At 37.1% G+C, this 19,271-nt stretch overlaps 1 protein-coding gene across 4 annotated transcripts in view; it reads right to left on the reverse strand.

Annotated features, from left to right (window-relative positions):
• The window catches only part of ZFYVE28 (zinc finger FYVE-type containing 28), a 146,543-nt gene that overhangs the window by 48,177 nt on the left and 79,095 nt on the right, over nt 1–19,271 (reverse strand). For all 4 annotated transcript variants that reach the window (XM_014895244.2, XM_088163033.1, XM_014895242.2 and 1 more), the window contains exons 3-7: nt 13,770–13,907; nt 11,069–11,271; nt 9,234–9,323; nt 6,715–6,804; nt 3,918–4,019 (exon numbers count right to left, since the gene is read on the reverse strand). In XM_014895244.2, coding sequence (XP_014750730.1) covers nt 3,918–4,019; nt 6,715–6,804; nt 9,234–9,323; nt 11,069–11,271; nt 13,770–13,907 — 623 coding nt within the window. The remainder of the gene's footprint in view (nt 1–3,917; nt 4,020–6,714; nt 6,805–9,233; nt 9,324–11,068; nt 11,272–13,769; nt 13,908–19,271) is intronic.

Here is a 19,271-nt window from a genome sequence, read left to right on the forward strand (position 1 = left end):
AGTGTGCTTTCTTCTCAGAGGTGCTTCAGAAAACACTGAATTTTAAAAAGTGCATGTTGAGGTTTCACCTGCTTTTATTCATTTTTGGCATTATATCACAGGAAGGCAATCTAGCTTTCAAAATATGAGGAACATTCTTCTATCAGTGGTTACAGCTACTGGCAGGAAAACCAAGCAAATCCTTCAGCTGTGCTCTTCCTGTTAGAAGCAGTAGTAGAGATTTGTTCTGCCTATGGCAAAACCAATGAACATATTTTACTCTACTGCCAATATCCAGGGTACAGAAATAAGTTCTTCAAAGACATGAGGCCAGATGTCTTTAAAGACAAGTTCGGCTTAACAGCAGACAGGACCACAAACCCGCTAATCCTGCACATTCCTCAAGCCTTCTCCATTAACTTTGCTCCTATTCTGACTAGAATTTTAAACTGCCTTGTTATCAGAGAACAGCTTCACTGTTATTGCCAGCCTGTGCTGCCAAGGGAGCATAACCAGCTGCCTCAGTGGAGCTGCCACGGCAGGAGCCCAGTGCAGGTACAGGGACACCACGCACATCCTCCCGCTGCAATCAGCTCTGCACACCCAAGCCCTGGGATCTGTCTGACACCCCCACGCTGAGAAACCAACCCCGAGACATGCAACAAACAGCACTGGCACCCCCTTAATGCCACAGCTCTGAATCAACTCAAAGTTTTGAACACAGCCACCTCGGAAAAACTGATCAGTTTTTCCCCAACCACTGTGCACAGTTAATTTAAAAGAAAACAAATTTCACACTGCCCCACCCAAATCTTTAACACACTTTAAATTCTTTAAACATTCTTTAAAGAGTATGTATACTGCATTTAATTTCCAGTAAATGACAGAGAAAGGTTTCAGTGCACTTCAAATGGTATGATCCTCTGATTCTGCACCACTTGATGTGCAATCTGCTTGATTCTGCACCACCAAAATCCATAGGGACCCTGCCATCACTTGTTATGGTTCAGAAATAAGCAGCAAGAAAGCAAAGAGCTCTGAAACAGGGCAGAATTAAGGAGTACTGCAAAACCCCAAGCTTGCTGACTCTTGAAAATCTCTGCACAGCAGCCTCAAATATATATATAGTATAAGAAGAGTTTCATCACACGAATGTTCTGTGTCACAGGCACCCAAGTTACTTATCTGTGCATAGGGCAGATGATGTGATCTGTGTATTCCCTAAGCAGATTGCAGTAGCTTGGCAGAAATGTTTCAAAGGCACAGAGGTAGCACTACTATATAATTATGCATTGGTAGATGTATAAAATACCAACGCTAATGTTTTACACACAAAATAGAAGTCAACACGAGCACCTGGCTTAGACATTAATTAAAACATTCAAAGCCATAATTTGCTGCTCAACCTTTCCAAAAACTCAGCAAGAACCCTTACTGATTTTTCTCAGAGTCTCAACAATCTCTATTGTTTTCAAAGTTGTCAGCCACCAGTAGGACACCAAAAATTTTCATACCTAATAGATATTTATCTTCTCTGCTAGTTCTGATTTAATTATGTGGATCAACATAATTAAATACAGTACTTATCTTTTCCTTATGGATATTTTAGGCTAATACAGTTTAAAAATTAATTACCTGTAATCCTACAAAATAATAATCTCATACATAATGTTACTCCATGAGCTAAAATACTTAGTAGGCTAAAAAGTTACAGAACTTCACAGAGAAATTCACTGGGATGTGATCACATTCTGCAGTAAGATGTTCTATATTCTTCCAACAGACACACAATTGGAATACAAAATGCAGCCATTTTTAACAGAAGACTTCTGAATCTATTTTCATGCCTTAACTACTGGTGCTGGAGACTGGAGAAAGATTCCAGGAAAAAAAATTCTTCCATTGTTGGGGAGCAGAAATGTGAGTATATCAAATATCATTCCATCTTCTTCATAGGTTTCTACAAATTTGTCACAGAGTATGGATTGGAGTCTGATGAGTTAAAAAAAAAAAAAGACAAAAAAAAAAAGTCCACAGAGCTTAGGTACTTTTAAAAGTAATTTAATTACCCTACATGAAAAGCACACTTATTTGTATCTCACTGTTATTTTCATTCAATATATTTTTCATTCAAGAGTATTACTAAAGGATTTTTTTGAGCTCATTTCTTGCCAGTATTTGAGTTCCTTCAATTCAGAGACTGCCAGACGTGGAATTTCATATTACTTCTTGCTTGAATTTTTTCTCTGATAGATGTTATCTCACTAAGAACACTTTGCCAATTTTGTCTCCTAGACAACTGAAGTCACATTTTCTAATGTTCTCTTTCCTTTACAGAATAAATAAAAGTCTTAAAGTATATCAGAACTTTTCCGAAATTGAATCTGAAAGATTTTTATTTTTAAAGTTGGCATTGAAAACTGTAGTTATTGAACAAACAAGCATTTTACAAATCTGTTTGCAACCCCAGAGCTATGTTCACAGTAACTGAAAATTAAGTGGGCAGAGCAATACACTGACTTCATTGATTTTCATTTTCCAGGTTGAGAAATATGAGGATAAACAAGAAAATACAGATTATGAGAAGAATATTAGCTCTTAAATATCCTTTTGGCTTTAGACAGCAAGTGGAATGCTGGTGAAAACAGCATATAGCCACATATTGGGAATAAGGTATTTTAATGTAAACTTCATGGACTTTTCAAGCTTCAGTATCAATAAAGCTTTTTCCTCCTAACTTCAGTTTCACCCCTCAGTTCACATTATTATTCTTCACCCAGTGTTTTATAATACCATAATTACTCAAAAAACCCCAACAAACCAAACATGTTGATTTGTCAATTTTAATTCTCAGATTTGAATACAAACACTAATGTACCTAAAAATAAGACTTTAGACAAAAATGCTAGGAAGCTTTCAAGGGACACACAAGGATGTGGTCTAGATATTTATAAAAGCTAACTTCAGAAATAGCTCCCCTCTGAACCACCCCTGACAAAGCTCACATTCTCCCTCAGGAGATGCCTCACCTCTAACAGATGAGAGGAGGTCAATCTGGATAAAGTATGTGAAAACTATTCTTACATTAAACTGTCACCATGACATCCAGGGAAGGCAACAAACTGCTGAAAATTGGACACAGGGGAAAAAACCCCAAGCCTGTCAGATTATCTCTAGAGATTTCTAAGAAAAAAAGTTGCAGTTGGTATATTAATTTGAACTCTAAAAAAATAATAAGGCTTATGGATTAAGAAATTTTTTAATACCCATATAAAATACCTGAAGAGTGAACATAAAGATCCTTTAAAGATACAGCCAAATTTCTCCAAAGTAACAGATAAGTCTTCTAAAGACTTCAGCTAAGAAAAAAGTCTTCTAAAGACTTCAGCTAAGAAAAAAATACTTTATGTTCTTTATACTTGAGCCAAAGCCCACATCTCCAATGGTAACCAACACTGAAGCATAATGGAAAGAAGTATAAAGTGATTCATCCTGTAAAAAACAAATTTACAATATGAAAAACTGATAGTCGTTTCTATTAGGTTAAGAATTATCTGAGTATTGCATCATAGCATAATGAGAAAATGTAATAAGCCTAGTTAAGCAGAAACACTGATGCTAATTAGAAACAGAATCTCCCAAAAATAAACTCTAACTGTAGTATTTCAGGCATCATCTAACCACAAGGAAAATGTGAAATGCTATCAAATGATACTCAAATAAAAAAAATAAACTATCACAGATTAAAAGTTCAGAAAACTACCATGAAATGAAAAACTACATTTAGTTATTTCACGGGTATATCAAGCTGATGAAAGAAAAATGAAGTTTATGGTTAACATAGCAAACAGAAACACTTTTTTAAGTATTTATGAGTTTTCAGGCCTCTGATGTTCACTTCAGAAGAGAAGCAATTACAACTATCTTTTATTACTTGCCTTATTTTTCTTAGCAAAGTGTGAAAAGGTCTGAAGAGTTCAGACATATCTTCTGGTTTATGGTCCAAGTTTAATGGTCCCTCGGAGTAGACAACAAGGCCACTGTAATTCAAACACATGCATGAACACACACAAAAATGAAAATTTTATTACACAGAGCGACCACTGAATAGTCAGAAAAGCAACTGTACATAAACATTAGAATGACATTTAACTACATCTTGTTATCTTATTTTTGCCTTATTCACCCACAGCTAGAATTAGATGCTATTTAAAGTAACAGGAAAAAGATCCCCTCCACTCTGTTCCCCCTTCTTAAATACAGCAGAAAGCAATGGAAGTATAAAGTGAAGAACACACATTTATTTCATTGCTGCAGCTGAATTTTTAAAAACCCACAAAGGAAACTTATTATCAAGTACATTGGGGAAAGTCCACTGATTGAGATATTGCAGATGGCTTTTCCTTTCCAGTCTAGATAATTTCCAGGTAAGCTGACTCCTGAGCTCCTAGTTTTCTACCTCTAAGATAAATATAACCTGGTATTGACATATGGTAAAAAAAAAGAAACAGATTTTCTTAATTGCAAAAACCACATTTTTAAGAAACCATGCTTCTAAATTAACTTAGCACTTGTACAAATTTCCCTGGAAAGAAGTAAATTCACAATCCTGAGAGGCTCCAGGTACTTCACTGAAGATCTCTCAATAGCTCCTCGTGACCAAATCACCACAGCCCAAACCCGTTTGTGTGTTACAGATTAAACAAAATTCACCTTCATATCAGCTGTGCCACAAACACCATGCTGTGTCTGAGAGTGGATTCCCACCTGGCACCACTCTGCTTAAAACTATTTAATCCTCTGCCCCCTGTAAAAACAGTGTATGTTTCCCAAAGGCAACCCATTCTCAGTTGAGATTACATCAGTTTTCTTTTTCCAAGGCCTTTTTCCCCTTCCTGTCCATGGTGTCAGTGCTCTGTTACCCAAGGTATTTCAAAGGTATTCTTTTTCTTAAACTCAGATTCCTTGCTGCTTCAGAGAGCTGTCCAGCATCCAAATCATCCACAACAACAGTGACCCTTGGCTAACAAACACCTGTGTGACCACCAGAGGCTCTCTGAGACACAGCAGCAAAGCTGATGTCACTGTATGAATTCCTCTGATGTATTAAAAAAAAAAAAAAAAGACCAGGAGATTAGAGTTTTGAGGACAGGAGCAGTGAAGGGGAGATGAGAGAGAGAAAAAGTTGCTTCCATTGCAAGTCATTTTTTTTTTGTGGCTTAAGACAAATTATCTTGTTGCCAAGGATACATAATTTTATCTTTTTTTCTGTGCTTTGCAAGCTTCAACAAGCAGGATGCCACAAAGTGAAGCAGTTATTGCTGACTCACGTCTTATGTTCTGCATAAACAAATGTTACTACTTTGTTCAGTGAAAGCTCAAGGCTCCTCTCCCCAGACTTCTATCTGATGCCAAGTCACTGTTCCTTTGGCTTTCAGGCAGTTTGAATTGCCACAGATCTTAACTCTCGGAAGAAATTTAAAATAACAAATAAGTGGGCTAGAGCACTACAGAAAAAAAAATTATGAAATGGCTTCTCTATACATGTAACATTTGAAAGAGCTCAGAATCAAAGCCTGAATATAGCTATAGCATTGGAAAGAACTAAAAATTGCATCTTAGTATTTCCTACGAGGCTTGTGCTTCTTCCAGAAAACACTGTATATGGATGGGGAACTTCACATGACAGTGATTTCTTATCACTGGATGTTTAGGAGCAGTTAAATCTCCTCTCCTCTATGCTTCTTTGTAATTTGGAATGGACATGATCTATTTGCCAGAGAGCCTTGGTTTTACAGTTAGTCATGATGTGACTTCTCCTTCACTGTGTCTTCCAGTGGCTTCAAACTGAGTTCTCACATTCCTGTTGTCTTCCAATAATCAGATTATTACTGTTATTATTTTTAGAATGACAGTTAGAGACAATATACTATTTAACAGGAACAAAAGGCCACAGGGATTTCCTGAGGAGAAGTGTATTACACTCAGGATTTGAGGTTTTTTATTTCCCTCAATTATCCTACTTATATTAGCTAACTTTAAAACATTCACAGTGGTAAAATATTAAAAATATGCTGGCTTTATTCCAGAGAAGCTGCTGCCTTAGTAAACCATGAAGACTCATTAGGAAAAATGCATCTGATTTGTTCCATATTGCAAAAGCTGCATGAAGCAAAAACACTTATAATTTAGTTGCCTTGAGTGGTCAATATAGGGCACAAATCTCTACACAAAAGTTACATATATTAATACTTTGCTTCAAGAGAATTAAGCCCAACTCAACAGTTACAATGCAGTTTGCCATGATAATTAATTCTGAACCTAGAGTCATTGAGAAAAACACACAAATTTAATTGAAAATTTGCAGTTTAAGACTTGTACCCTAAAGACATCCTATTTTTGAGTGTCACAAAATATGTGCTTTCAAAAAATATTTCCAACAACATGACATTACAAAGACTGATGTTCCTACTTTTTAAATTTTGCTGGAGGATGCCTGATCAATTGTTCCTGCCTTCTCTATTAGAGATCTACCATCTTTCTTTTTTTATCTTGATATTCTACATTAAACTAGTAATGATTTAGAACAAAACAATCCTCCTCTTTAATTCTTTTTAAAGAATGTTAAAGCAAACTCAGGTGAAAGACAGTCCATCAAAATTCTAAACACAGCTTTTCAAATCTTCAATAAACTTTTAAATGAGGCAGAGCAGAGAGTAGTTAAAAATTACTTACCATACAATGGCTAATCTTGGAATTGTAAACATTAAAGCTGGTTCATAGTCATCTATCATATCTTGAGTGAGGTATCCAAGCCTTAAGGCTCTAAGCAGAAGAATAAAATTATTTAGTAAGACATCAAAGTCTTGAAGAACACATTTCACTAAAGAAAAATTTGAAAATAAATATTATAAGCCAAACCAAACTGATAGTAAATAACTCTTGCACTGGTTTTGTACAATCTGAACCACTATATGTATATATGTATATATAAATGATTGCTTAAATCTCTGCTTTAAAAAGAAATAATATAATAAAAACATGAATGCAAGAAGAAAATCCCTTTAAACATTTAAAGCTTTTATAGTCATTCAAAACCCAATTCAGTTTTATAAAATTTTCTCTATTTACCATTTCATGTCAAGCTTCAGCGTGATACTGAAAACCACTGGTGCTGACAACTTTTCAAATAAAAGGAACACTTTTTAAGTAACAGAGGAAACTACTCGGTTTCATTTTCAAATAGAAATTGCTATGATTATGAAGGTCAATCTTTCCCTTAACTAACAAAAAACTACAAAACTAAAAAAAAACCAAGAACAGTCAAGAGCACCCAAGAACAGCCCAGTTCCACAAGCAACTCTTACTGAAGTCTAAGGATTTAATATCTGGAGGAGACTTCACTGTCCTCAAATAATTTCCTAAATGTCTTAAGCCCCTTTTAAACTAAACCCCATTTTGTTTGGGTTTCTTACTTGGCTATATTTTCTAGATTTCTCCAGTTTCCAGATTTCACCGTATGTTTCAAAACATCCTCAAATTTCTTCTCTGACTTGTTCATATCAATGCTTATGTGCAGTTTTCAGTGCAATCTTAAGTGCTGCTTTTGGTCCCCAAAAGAATGGAAATAACTTTTTCTTATTCCTGGTCAGCACTTGTCCAGCCAGTACTGCTGGTGTTGGATGGGACATGACCACAAAGAAAACCCTGACAGGTGCCAACAGTGGATGGCCACACTGGCCTGTGGCCCATCCTTGCTCCCTGCTCCTTCCTACAACCCAGACAGATTTTTCCAAAGCTACAAGTAAGAAACCATCTTCTTCCTCTTACTGGGCAAATACAGAATCCCAGAATTGTCAGGGTTGGAAGGGACCTCTGGAGATCACCCAGTGCAACCCCTCTGCCAGGCAGGGTCATGTAGAGCAGGTGATACAGGAACACATCCAGGTGGGTTTGGAACATCTCCAGAGAGGGAGACTCCACAACCTCTGTAGGCAACTGTTCTGCAACCTCAAAGCTTCCCTGTGTTGATGTGAACTTCTTGTGTTGTAATTGATGGCCATTACTCCTTGTCCTGTCCCTGGGAGCTGTGGAAGAGAGTCTGACACCATCCTCTGGACACCCTGCTTTGAGATATTTGTGTGCATTGATCAGATCCCCTCGTTCTTCTCTCCTCTGAACAGGCCCAGCTCCCCCAGCCTCTCCTCCTAAGAGAGAAGCTCCAGAGCCCTCATCATCTCTGTGGCCTCTGCTGGACTCGTATATGCCATAGATGTATGTGTACCATAGTGGCTCTCTGACTGATGGAAGGTAATTCCTCCTACTTGTTGTGACCTTTTTTGAGCTGTAATCCTGTCTCCCCAAAGGCCTGAAACACTTCTGATCTCGGTGTCATGTCCAGATTGGGGCAGTGTGCTCTGTACTCCCCCATTCCTTGACAAAAGGATCGACCGCAGCAGACTCGGGGTCCTACTTCACAATTTCTCCCAACATGACAGTAAAACCAACATTTATTCTAAGGGCCTTTCACAGTCAACTGGTGTCTAATAATTCCACACAGAACATGAGTCACTAATTTTCTTTTAAGAACAGTGCTGCACTGCTCAAAACCCCACTTAGGCTGAGTATTTCACTTGCTGTTCCCCTCTACTGCCCACCTGAAGGCTAAGTAATCTGCCACAAGGGGGAAGGAAAAAAGTTGTTCAACACAGTACATTACAAATTCATACTTTTCTTTACACCTTATACTTCTAGAAGAACTTATGAATTGCTGAATTGATTTCTTTCATCATGGTCCCTTCATACATATAGAGCAAAAGACCAGTCCTTTGAGATTTAAAAGAGCTTTTATGAGTTCTTTATGATAATCACTGGAGGTTCATAGATGATTTGAATCATCTCCCCATGTATTCTTGCACGAAATATCATTAAGTCTTGATGCCTTGAATAGATTTAGCTTATTTAAATGCTTAGTCTTCATGTATGCATCTGTAACTAGGCATACCAACAACACAGTTATTGTTGGATTATTAACTCCTGTGTTTTATTTTGTATTTTTTTAATGCACAAAACAAAGAAACACAGGCTTGGGCCTGGCAAGCATGCTTAATACCTTTGAACTTTGTACCTGGATACCTACTAGAAAAGCAAAATACCTGGTGTTTTAAGACAATTCTTCAAGACCATAGTTAATGTACTTCTATAAAAGCTCAGACAAAGTAAACACAGAAATTAGGATCTAGTCCTTAACTTACCTCTCCACAGTTTCACAGAACAGTACAATAACCTCTTGCTGTACATAGTATTCTTTTGGAGACTTCACAGGTACCATGGCTGACACATAACTACAAAAATTATAAAATAACATACCACTGTTTCACATGCTTTAACAAAAAAGACTATAAATAAAACCAAACATAGGACAAATCATCTTAGAAACCTAACATCATTTCCTGTACCAGTTTGTATTTATTTCAACAGCACACACTATGAAAATTGCACTGTGTAAGAATCTATGAGAAACACAGACAAATTACTTATTGTATTAGAATTGAGGCAGCAGAAGTCAGTAGTAATTTAGAAATATTATAATTATACAGTACATTTATGATATCATTATGATAGCACATTCAGCTATCAGAACTCTTTACTGTGCAGTCCAGGGCCTTCAAAAGATTTTTACTGCCCCATTTTAAAGACAGAATAGTTTACTCTGCATTTCCTCAAATTTAAAAAAAAAAAAAAAAAATCTGACTTTGACCAAACACTTTATCTAGAAAGGTTTTACCTGAAATTATGTTAGTGAAATTCAGTTACCCAGATGAGACAGTTTATGACATTTAAAATTTGGTCTCATTTCTATGCGGAATTACTAGAAAAAGCACTAATTCAACAAGGTAAGAAACACTGGTAAAAGTTGAGTGGTTTTCTATCACTGTATTACATAATTGGTCATTTGTAGAATACAAGTAACACAGAAAGGGAAGAAGTTGTTTGCAAAACAATGGTAAAGAAAAATGCTGTATGTATAGAGTTGGTATTGACAGGCCAAAAACTGCACAGACACTGCCAAGAACCAGTTACTGTCATTGTTGTCTGCACTCAAACCCACATTTAAAAACATGGGTTTAGATGTTTCCAATTGAAGTGTTTTCAATGGAACAGAAGAATGAGGTCTTTCCTAATCAGAAAAAACTTGCTTACCTGAGTAAAAGAACACAAGAGAATAACAATATTGAGAAAGGGCAAGCAGTAATGTGGGACATGACAGTCCAGAGTTTATTCCCAAGAAATAGCAAAAGACTACACAGTTCTAAGATGCACGTCCTGCTAAGTGCAGCAGTGACTGTATTGTGTTAGATCCAGACAATCTTGTCCATTATCTTGTCTGTGGCCAGCACCACAAACATCTAACACACAGGCAGGCAGCTGGTTACACTCTGAAGCACAATGCAAGACTGGTCAATGTGACCCTTGATACAAAAAGACATCACTCCAAAAAGCAGTTATTTTTCCTTAAGCTCCAAGTCATTTTTCAATCACAAGTTTTCAAATCAGTGAGTTCTGTGGTTAATTATGGCTTGTGTAAAAGCACTTCCTCCATCAGAATTCAATTTGCCGTCTTAAATTCACTGGGTACATCTTGCTTGTACCATTAAGCACAAGAGAACAAAACCTCATAGTCCCTAGAATATTTGTTATCATTCTTTTTAAACATCTCCTATTTGTTGCCTTTTCTCTGACAAAGAAAACATTAAGAGAAGAGATTTATGGTTTCCTTTTGTGTCTTGGAAATTCTCCCTCAAATGCCATATGCCAGTATGCAAATGTGGGATTATAGTTTATTTGGAGGGAGCAAATGTTGATTGCTAAAAAGCTGTTTAGTTTTCATTATTGCTACACTGGAAGGAAAAAATCTAACAATACAACAAATTACTAAAGAATTCAAGTACAATGATAAAAAAAAGTACAACCTTTTTCCACTCAAAGAATACAGAGTGAAACAGCCAATTTCCAAAAACCAATAAGCCACAGAATAGCTGCAGTGGCCAAGACATGGCTCACAACACATTTACTTCATTTCTTTTACCTTAATTCGAACTCAGCAAAAAGGACATCAAAGTGCTTGAGGGAATCTTTCATTTTTTCTGTGTAGAGGTTCAAATCCCTTAAGGCCTGGTCACGAATGATATTTCTGACTTCCTCTAGGCTTCGGGTCAGATCCTTGGCCAAGGGCCTCATAGCCATACTCTCAATTTCACGATTCATAATAATTGAACCAGCAGCTAAACACTGTGAAAGATATAAATAGATAAAATATTAGTTTTCACAAAGTAAAAATACTTTTATACTTAAAAACAAAGCACAAGATGTGCTATTTAATAAGATGTGCTTTTGAACAAGAGCAGTACTTAGCCTCAGTTAGCTGCAAATTATTAAACAAGTGAAAGATTAAAGGCCGGTATGTAAAGAGTCAAAAGCTTTCACAGAAAAGGTTAGGGAGCAGCTCAGCCAGGGAGACATGAGAGGAAGAGAAGATTGAAGTACAAGAACCACAGAGCTGACAGAAGAACTAAAACTATTCTCCCGCCAATTGGGCAATAAGCATTAGTAAGATAAGTCCTCTATGCACACACAGATTGTCTGAAAGACAGGGGAATCTAGCAAAACTACAATCCCTGGATTGTTTTGATTTTGTAAAATCAATCTATTCCTTATAAAAAGAACAGAAATTCTGTAACTGTGCTGTCTTTTACAGTGAAACTGCTCACACTGGCTATCACACAGGGATCCAGTTAGGCCAGTACCCTGCTTCCCACAGAAATCATGATTATATACAAAAATCAGGTCACTGAGTGATTCTTCCCTTCCAGTGTCTGGAAAACAACTATTTAAGAGACTCCTTGCCCGAGGCATTGTACATGGACTCTCTCTGACCAGCTGACAAAGACATTAACAGCAGATTTTTAGTGTAAGACATTAATAAAAACTTTTTTTAAATCTTGCCACTAAAAACAGCTGCTGGCTTTATTCTTTTAGGGGTACATTTGGAAGAAAATGAGCACCAATATAAATCATGTCTGCTACATTAATAGAATAGATATATAGAATAGATAGTTAACAGAATACTTCTATTAACTGAGAATATACAGGGTTGTTCTCAAAGATGACGGGTTTTTCCTCCTTTTTTAAATCTCCATTTGCAGCTGTGTCACCCCCCTGACCCTGGCATCCCGTGCATGGGAGCCACGCCTGCAACTCAGTATGAGGGACTGCAGCCCCAGAAGGGATCCTGTCTCAGCCTGATGCATTGATTTCAGGGCACTCAGAGAATATCATGTTCTTATCAGTTAGAGCAATATTTGTGGGAAGGATGGATAAAGTGTTACCTGCTGATAGGTGTTCTCAGTCTGATAACTCAGACGAGATTGCACTGACAAGGACAGAAGTATGGACTCATAAAGCTCACACAATCTTCTTGCTACATGAATTTACAGAGGACAGTGCTTACAGCAGTAGGAGTTTGCATTACATCATCACTACATATGTTACTTTCTCTGAAACCAACAGGTCTCTCCAGCCTGATGGTTACACAGTGGAAGTTTGATTTGGAAACAGGTTTAGCTTATGTAACACAGCAGTGAATAAAACAAAACTGAGGACAGGATTACAAAGCATTGACATACCAAATTAATGTTGTAAATTCTATCTGAGTCTTCTCTGACTCAGAGGAGCCTGCAATTAACAACTGTCAAAGTAAGTTTCAGAAACAGAACATATGGAGGCATATAGGACTGAACAAGATGGGAATTCTTCATGGAGAACATGCATTTGAAAAAGAAAGGAGAAACTGGTAGAGAAAAAAAGTACATTAACAGCAGGCCAAGGACTGCTTCAAATACAGGAGAGGCCACAGTGAAAACAAGACCCCAATGTGCTGTTGTGTAGTGGGATGTCTCGACTCATCTCAATCTCAACAAATTCATGGCATTGCTTTAAGTCACCTTCAGGCCAGTAAAAGTGAACAGTTTATCACTAATGATGCCACAATGATTTTTTTTTTTTTTTAGCCAAAGACATCAGTACTAACACATAAATATCTTGCATATCATAGCCTTTTGTTTGACACTTCAGGCTTCCTTTGGTAAAAATAACAGAAGATGATTCACTACTAAAATTCCTTGTTTCTACAGGTTGCTCTAGAAGCAAGTCTGAGAGAAACCAGGTAAGGGAAGAAAAGTAGACGTCAGTGCTCTGCACAGGAACTATTATTTTTTTGGCATACACATGAAACAAGAAAGTTATGTATGACAAATGACAGCCTGACACTGCATATTTAGGATGAATTATAGCATAACATAGCCATTAAAATAAAGTGACAGCATGCACTTCTATTTGTTCCAGATGAACTATGAACTTTTGTCCTGATAAAATTCCCTCATACACTTTTGTTTCCAAGGTCATCAAAATACAAGATAGCTGATCAGAGAAAAAAAAAAAAAAAAGGGAAAAAAAACCCACTCAGCTGCTAACCCACAAAAGAATAGTTTTTCACTATAGAATACTGGCAACACACAATTATGCAAATAACCTGGTATGCTCATAGCTCAACCAAAACCACAGTTAAATAATCCTATTTCTCTGAGTATCCAGAGCAAGCTTTCTTGTTTACATTGCTCTGTAATTTTTTTTTGTACCTCTTTAAGAAAAGTCAGAAAAGGTACTTACAGCTTTCTTTATACAAAAAAAGTGTCTATTAATCCCAAACAACAGAAGTATGACAGACCTACCTCTGCTCCAAACCAAAGCTGTCCTGCAAGGTTGTCATGGCGTATTTCCTCTGGAAATTTAACACAAAAGTCCCGGTTGGCCCGTTCATGTGGAATGCATTCATCCATGATTTGGTTTATGATGTTCAAAACATTATCCTGAAGTAAAACACAGGATACCATATATACTGTTGGCACATAAAACATTTTTTCTAACTTGTTAATAGAGTTTAGTGAGGTACCAACAAATTAAGATAGAAAAAGCAGTATTTAACTCTCATGTCTTCATACACACAGCAAAAACAGAGAACACTGCATGGACACAAGAGCAGCAAATTTCACCATTTCTAGTTTTCCTAGAAACTTTTTATCAGATTAATTGCACTTTGACTACTTTAATGGGACTTCTGATGAGGAGGCATGGCAAAGAGCTCTTTACCTCCAGCTACCTGTACATATCAGTAAATAAACTAGAAGTACAAGCGAATTATACTTCTTCCATTTCCTCTCACCAGCCCCAACAATAGGGATGCCCATTACTCCCAAAAAGAGCACCTGACAGGGTACCTTGGAGTTGTGAGAAACCGAGTTATATTGGGACCATTGTGGTTGAATATATTTAAACCCATCCTGGTAATCCAAGGCAGTTTACACACCCAAGTGCCAAGGGCTGGCCCTCCCCCAGACACCCAGGAGGACAAGGGGACACCACACAAGTGAGAGTCTTAATAACTGCTCTGATCTACCTCTGCACCAGGACAATGATCAAAGACCTACAACCAGTTTCTTGATATGCAGTAAATAATCTGTATTCATTTATTTGAAAAGATAATTTTCACATAGCCCTACTGGGAACTGTACAGAATTTGATTAACATAATAAAGGTAGATTGAGAGCATGAAAAAGGCTGAGTGCTTTCATTAAAGATGTTTTGTCTGCCTTATGCTTCTTCTGCTATTTACAGAATTCACATTCTATTTAAAATATTTCTCAAACAAATACAAATAAATAACACATTTATCTGCAGAAAATTGTTTAACAGACAATTACTTTAAATCTACATTTTACTGTTTCATTTTCACCTGCATTTAAAAACAATAAAAGACAGCAGTTTTGAAGAAGCCTGCCCCTTTAGTATGTTCCCCATCAAAAAAGACAAAACCTACTTTAGCTACAAAGAATGATCCATATTTTCTGCAATTTCTCCACAGACTTCTGCACCTGCTGTTGCCACAAAATAATCTTAACATGAACGCTGTAATTACAGTTGTCTTCATACAAAACAAGTGAATAAATTAATAATCAGCAATATTTATTACACACTGGTATAAAGTACTTGATGTGTTAACAATTAAAACACTTCCACAATGAAGTACTTTTTGCAAGGCTGTCATGAGATAATGTGTTTCATTTCAATGAAGATGTTAAACAGAAAATCGCACCTCACACAGCTAAAACACAGGAATAAATGTAACAATCAACCACCTTCTCTAGAAATAAGACTGAAAATTAAAGGCCCTGTAGCCCCTAGGGCATCACTACACAGACCATGGCCAGCAGGTATGCGAAGAGACGAGAAAAGAAAACTAGAATCACTGACAGAAAATACCCGATTTTAGAGATGAAATCTCTGGGTCCATTGTCCTGCCAGGATCAGTGTGGCACCAGGATCCCTTTGAATCCAAAGGGATGCCCCTTGTAGGAACTGAGGGAAAAACCAGCCTTCAATATTCTCTAGTGTAATTGCAAGGAGAACTGAAGTTCAAACCCTGGAAGAGGACAGAGCAAAGCTGCCCACACCCTGCTGCAGCAGCACCATCCTGACCCACTGGCTGACAAACACTCACCATCCCCACTCTCCAGGACAACAGGGAGTTAGCCAAGCAATCCCATCCAAAGGGGTGTGACACTTTAGGGTCAGAAAAACCAGAATAATAGGAAGTTTCTATTCTCCTTCCACTTCTTAATTAATGGTATTGAGTATACTTCTCTTACATTATTTAGCTAAATGTATTTGGGAACCAAAGTGTTTTGAAAGTAGGTCTCATAAAAAAAACTCTTCAACTACCTAGCTCCTACCCAAAGTTACAGAGCAAAGACTGAAACTGAAGGTAAAAACATTTAAATTGTAGAAAGGCATGAGTCACTCATGAGGTATTTCAAATCTGTTATTAATGATCTATTTTGAGACCAGGTGCTTTTTGCCTGTAACTCTCACTTTATCACCAGAGCAATACAGGTTAGTCTTTATCATCAGGATGAAAAAGCCAGATTCCTGTTTTCAGGGAATTAATCAAAGTTTGTAAAGGCCTTTTTTGCACTGGAGAGATATAGTGGCAAAAACCAATCTTACCAGTTAAAATTTTACAGAAGTTTCAGGAAATACAGAGAAATATTAAGGCAGGGAACTCTGAGAAGAACATTATTCAAATCTGGTTATATCAGACTTTAAGTAATCCAATTACATTTTATTTTAGGACATGATATTCCAATTTATTTTACTTGCCACCAAACTTTAATATGGGAAATGCAATTTTTCTCTTGCTTTTTTCCCCCCCCTAAAAAAACTACACAGAATAAGATGAAAAGCCATATTGAAAAACCTTCCTCCCTAAATTTTAATTGAATAGATTGCATTTAAAAAATCATCTTATTTGACAGCAGCTACAAGACAGATTGAATTTCCCTTACATAATCACCTAGACACAGATTCAAAATTCCTGATGTATCAACAAGCATTTTACATGAATGGAGTAAAGAAAGAAGACTCATAGCTGGTAAGCAACTGTTCCACGATTTTGTTCTAGTTTTCTAATCATTATACCTGTTAAAAAGCAGTACAATTCTTTCTAAATCATCTCAGGAGATAATTACTACAAGCATCATGAAATTATATACCTTAATGCACTTAAATATTGCAAGTAAAGGCAAGATGATGGAATGAATTCAATTTTTTACAATACACTAATGTTTAAGTATATAATCAGTTTATTTGTTTCCCACTTAAAAGACACTCAATATTCTTCCTCATTTCTTCAACATTCCTATGATCTCTAGATGCTTCTGCTCCAGAGCACCCTACCAACACATCTCCATGTATGCCAAACTTTGAGCCAGGTTTTTTTCTTAATATGTGCAGTACTACTAAATTAAACCACAGGTAATTAGAATTTGAATATACACTTCCCAATGGAGATAAATCACATCTCCAGTAGCAGTTGTTTGTACAGAGTTACCTGGCTTCACACTGGTTATTCTGTCAGAGAGTGAAGTGAAAAAGCCAATTAAAAAGATGGCCATCTTTTCCTGCCTAGCCTAGCAAGCACACAGGAAGATTACAGAAAGAGTTGATGTAACTTCGATATATAATGAACAAATACTGAAAGATTTCTACAAGGTAAATTGCTTTTCCTGTTTCAAAATGTGCAATTTCCCAAATTCTCTGTTGTTCTATAGGGTTTATTTTATTGTCCTACAGAAGAAAAAAACCAAAACAAATCAACAATTCTCCATCACTTCCCTTCCCTCTTCCATTCTTCTTATGACACCCAGAGCAGAGTAACTTACATAAAAAATCTGGAATATTTGCTCCCAAAATAATTTCAGCTCTCAGCTGCTTTAAAGCTGGAAGGATGCCAGCCAATTTAGACAGACTATCCAACGCATTGTAAGCAAATTAGTCTTTTCTTTAGAAGAGCTTCAAGAAACATTCAATTTATTTAATTACAGTATTCTGCTTTGTAAGCTAATAACGAATGGGTTTGGATACATGGGAACACTGAAATTTTGCTCTAATTTAAGCAACAGAAATCAATTAGTTGGTATTGAAGTAGTAAATCTTTCACTTGATCCATCTTTCTACATAAAAGCCTCCGGATTTTAATGCCTCCTTGGGTGGCTTTAGCTGTTATCTTCTGGTTTATCTGTGTACTGGGATGTGCACAGTTTTGTTTCAGGTGCTCTCTTGAGGCTTTACAGCAGCACAGGCAGCCACAGCAGACTCTGCTTTGGGATTTACTCCAATCTCCTCATTTCCTGGAAAACACAGCTCAGAGTTTCACATAACAGAGAGCATTTATATTTCATTTTGATAAGGAAGATGAATGGTAGTGAGACAATATATGTAGGTAGCCACAGTAGAGGACAAAAAGTTGGTTTATTTTTGGCCTGTCAGTAATTGGCCATATATTAAATAATCAGAGCATAAAGCTAACATTAACTGCTGCATTAGCTTCCAGAATATGTACCAAAAAATGTCAAGAAATTCATCTTTCTTATAAGATAAAACATATGTTTAGATCAACAAAAGGCAAAGTTATCTACCCTTTTGTACATGCCATTGATAAAATTTACACTGCTCTTCCACAACATTAAATGTAATATGACCTTTCTGAGGTCTTTTGCAAGACTTCTTTAAAGGAAGGTAACTTCCTGTGTGTTCAGTACCTCTTTAATAGCCATGTCTTGAATTACCAGTAAAATCTAGCCAAGGTAATATGGTCTGTTAGGATATCAACACAAGCTTAATAGATGATATTTTAGCCTCTTTGTTTAACTAAGTCCATGGCATTTTTTGTTACCTTTTCTAGCTTGATGTTAAAGTTCCAGAACTCCTTCAACATCACATTATGGCAATCAGAAGTCACTGATGAATATTAATTAATGCCAAAAATAAAGGAAGATTTTATTGTAATTAAAGCAATTAGCAAGTATTTAGGGTTTTATGGGCTACTTTAACAGAAGAAACCAGTAACAAGGAGGTGTACTCTGATGTAACAAACAGGTTTTCAACGTACACAAGAAAGTCCTGGCTTCAGAACCCAGACAGATACTTCACATTAGAGACCCAAAGCCTCTCTATGGCTTTTCCCTCCAGTACATCTTGCACAGATCCCAAAGGCTGTGCTTTCAGACTCTTTGCCTCATCAGCTAATTGATTATTTCCCACTGGCAATGTAGCACCACAGAATTGTTTGGATTGGAAAAGACCTTTCAGATCATCAAATCCAAGCACTGCCAAGTCCACTGCTAAACCATGTGCCCAAGTGCCACATCTACTCATCTTTTAATTACCTCCAAGGATGGTGACTCAGCCACTGTCCTGGGCAGCCTGTTCCAATGCTTGACAACCCTTTTCATGAAAAGTTTTCCTAATATTCCATCCAAACCTCTCCTGGCACAACTTGGGCCACTTCCTCTTGTCTTATCAATTGTTACTGGGGAGAGTAGCCTGACCCCCCACCTGGCTACAACCTCAGGTAGTTGTAGAGAACAAAAAGGTTTCCCCTGAGCCTCCTTTTCTCCAAGCTAAACATCTCCAGCTGCTCAGCCACTCAAAAAACTTGTGCTTGACCACACTACTGTTAATCCAGGCCAAGTGCCATTGGCTTCTTGGCCACCTGGGCACACCTGGCTCATGTTCAGCCCCTCTCAATCAGCACCCCCAGGTCCTTTTCCAGTGGGCCCATTCCAGCCCCTCTGTCCCAGCCTGTAGCACTGCAGGGGTTGTTGTGACCCAGGGGC

Source organism: Sturnus vulgaris, chromosome 4, assembly GCF_052056855.1.
Source record: "Sturnus vulgaris isolate bStuVul1 chromosome 4, bStuVul1.hap1, whole genome shotgun sequence".
NCBI lineage: Eukaryota > Metazoa > Chordata > Aves > Passeriformes > Sturnidae > Sturnus > Sturnus vulgaris.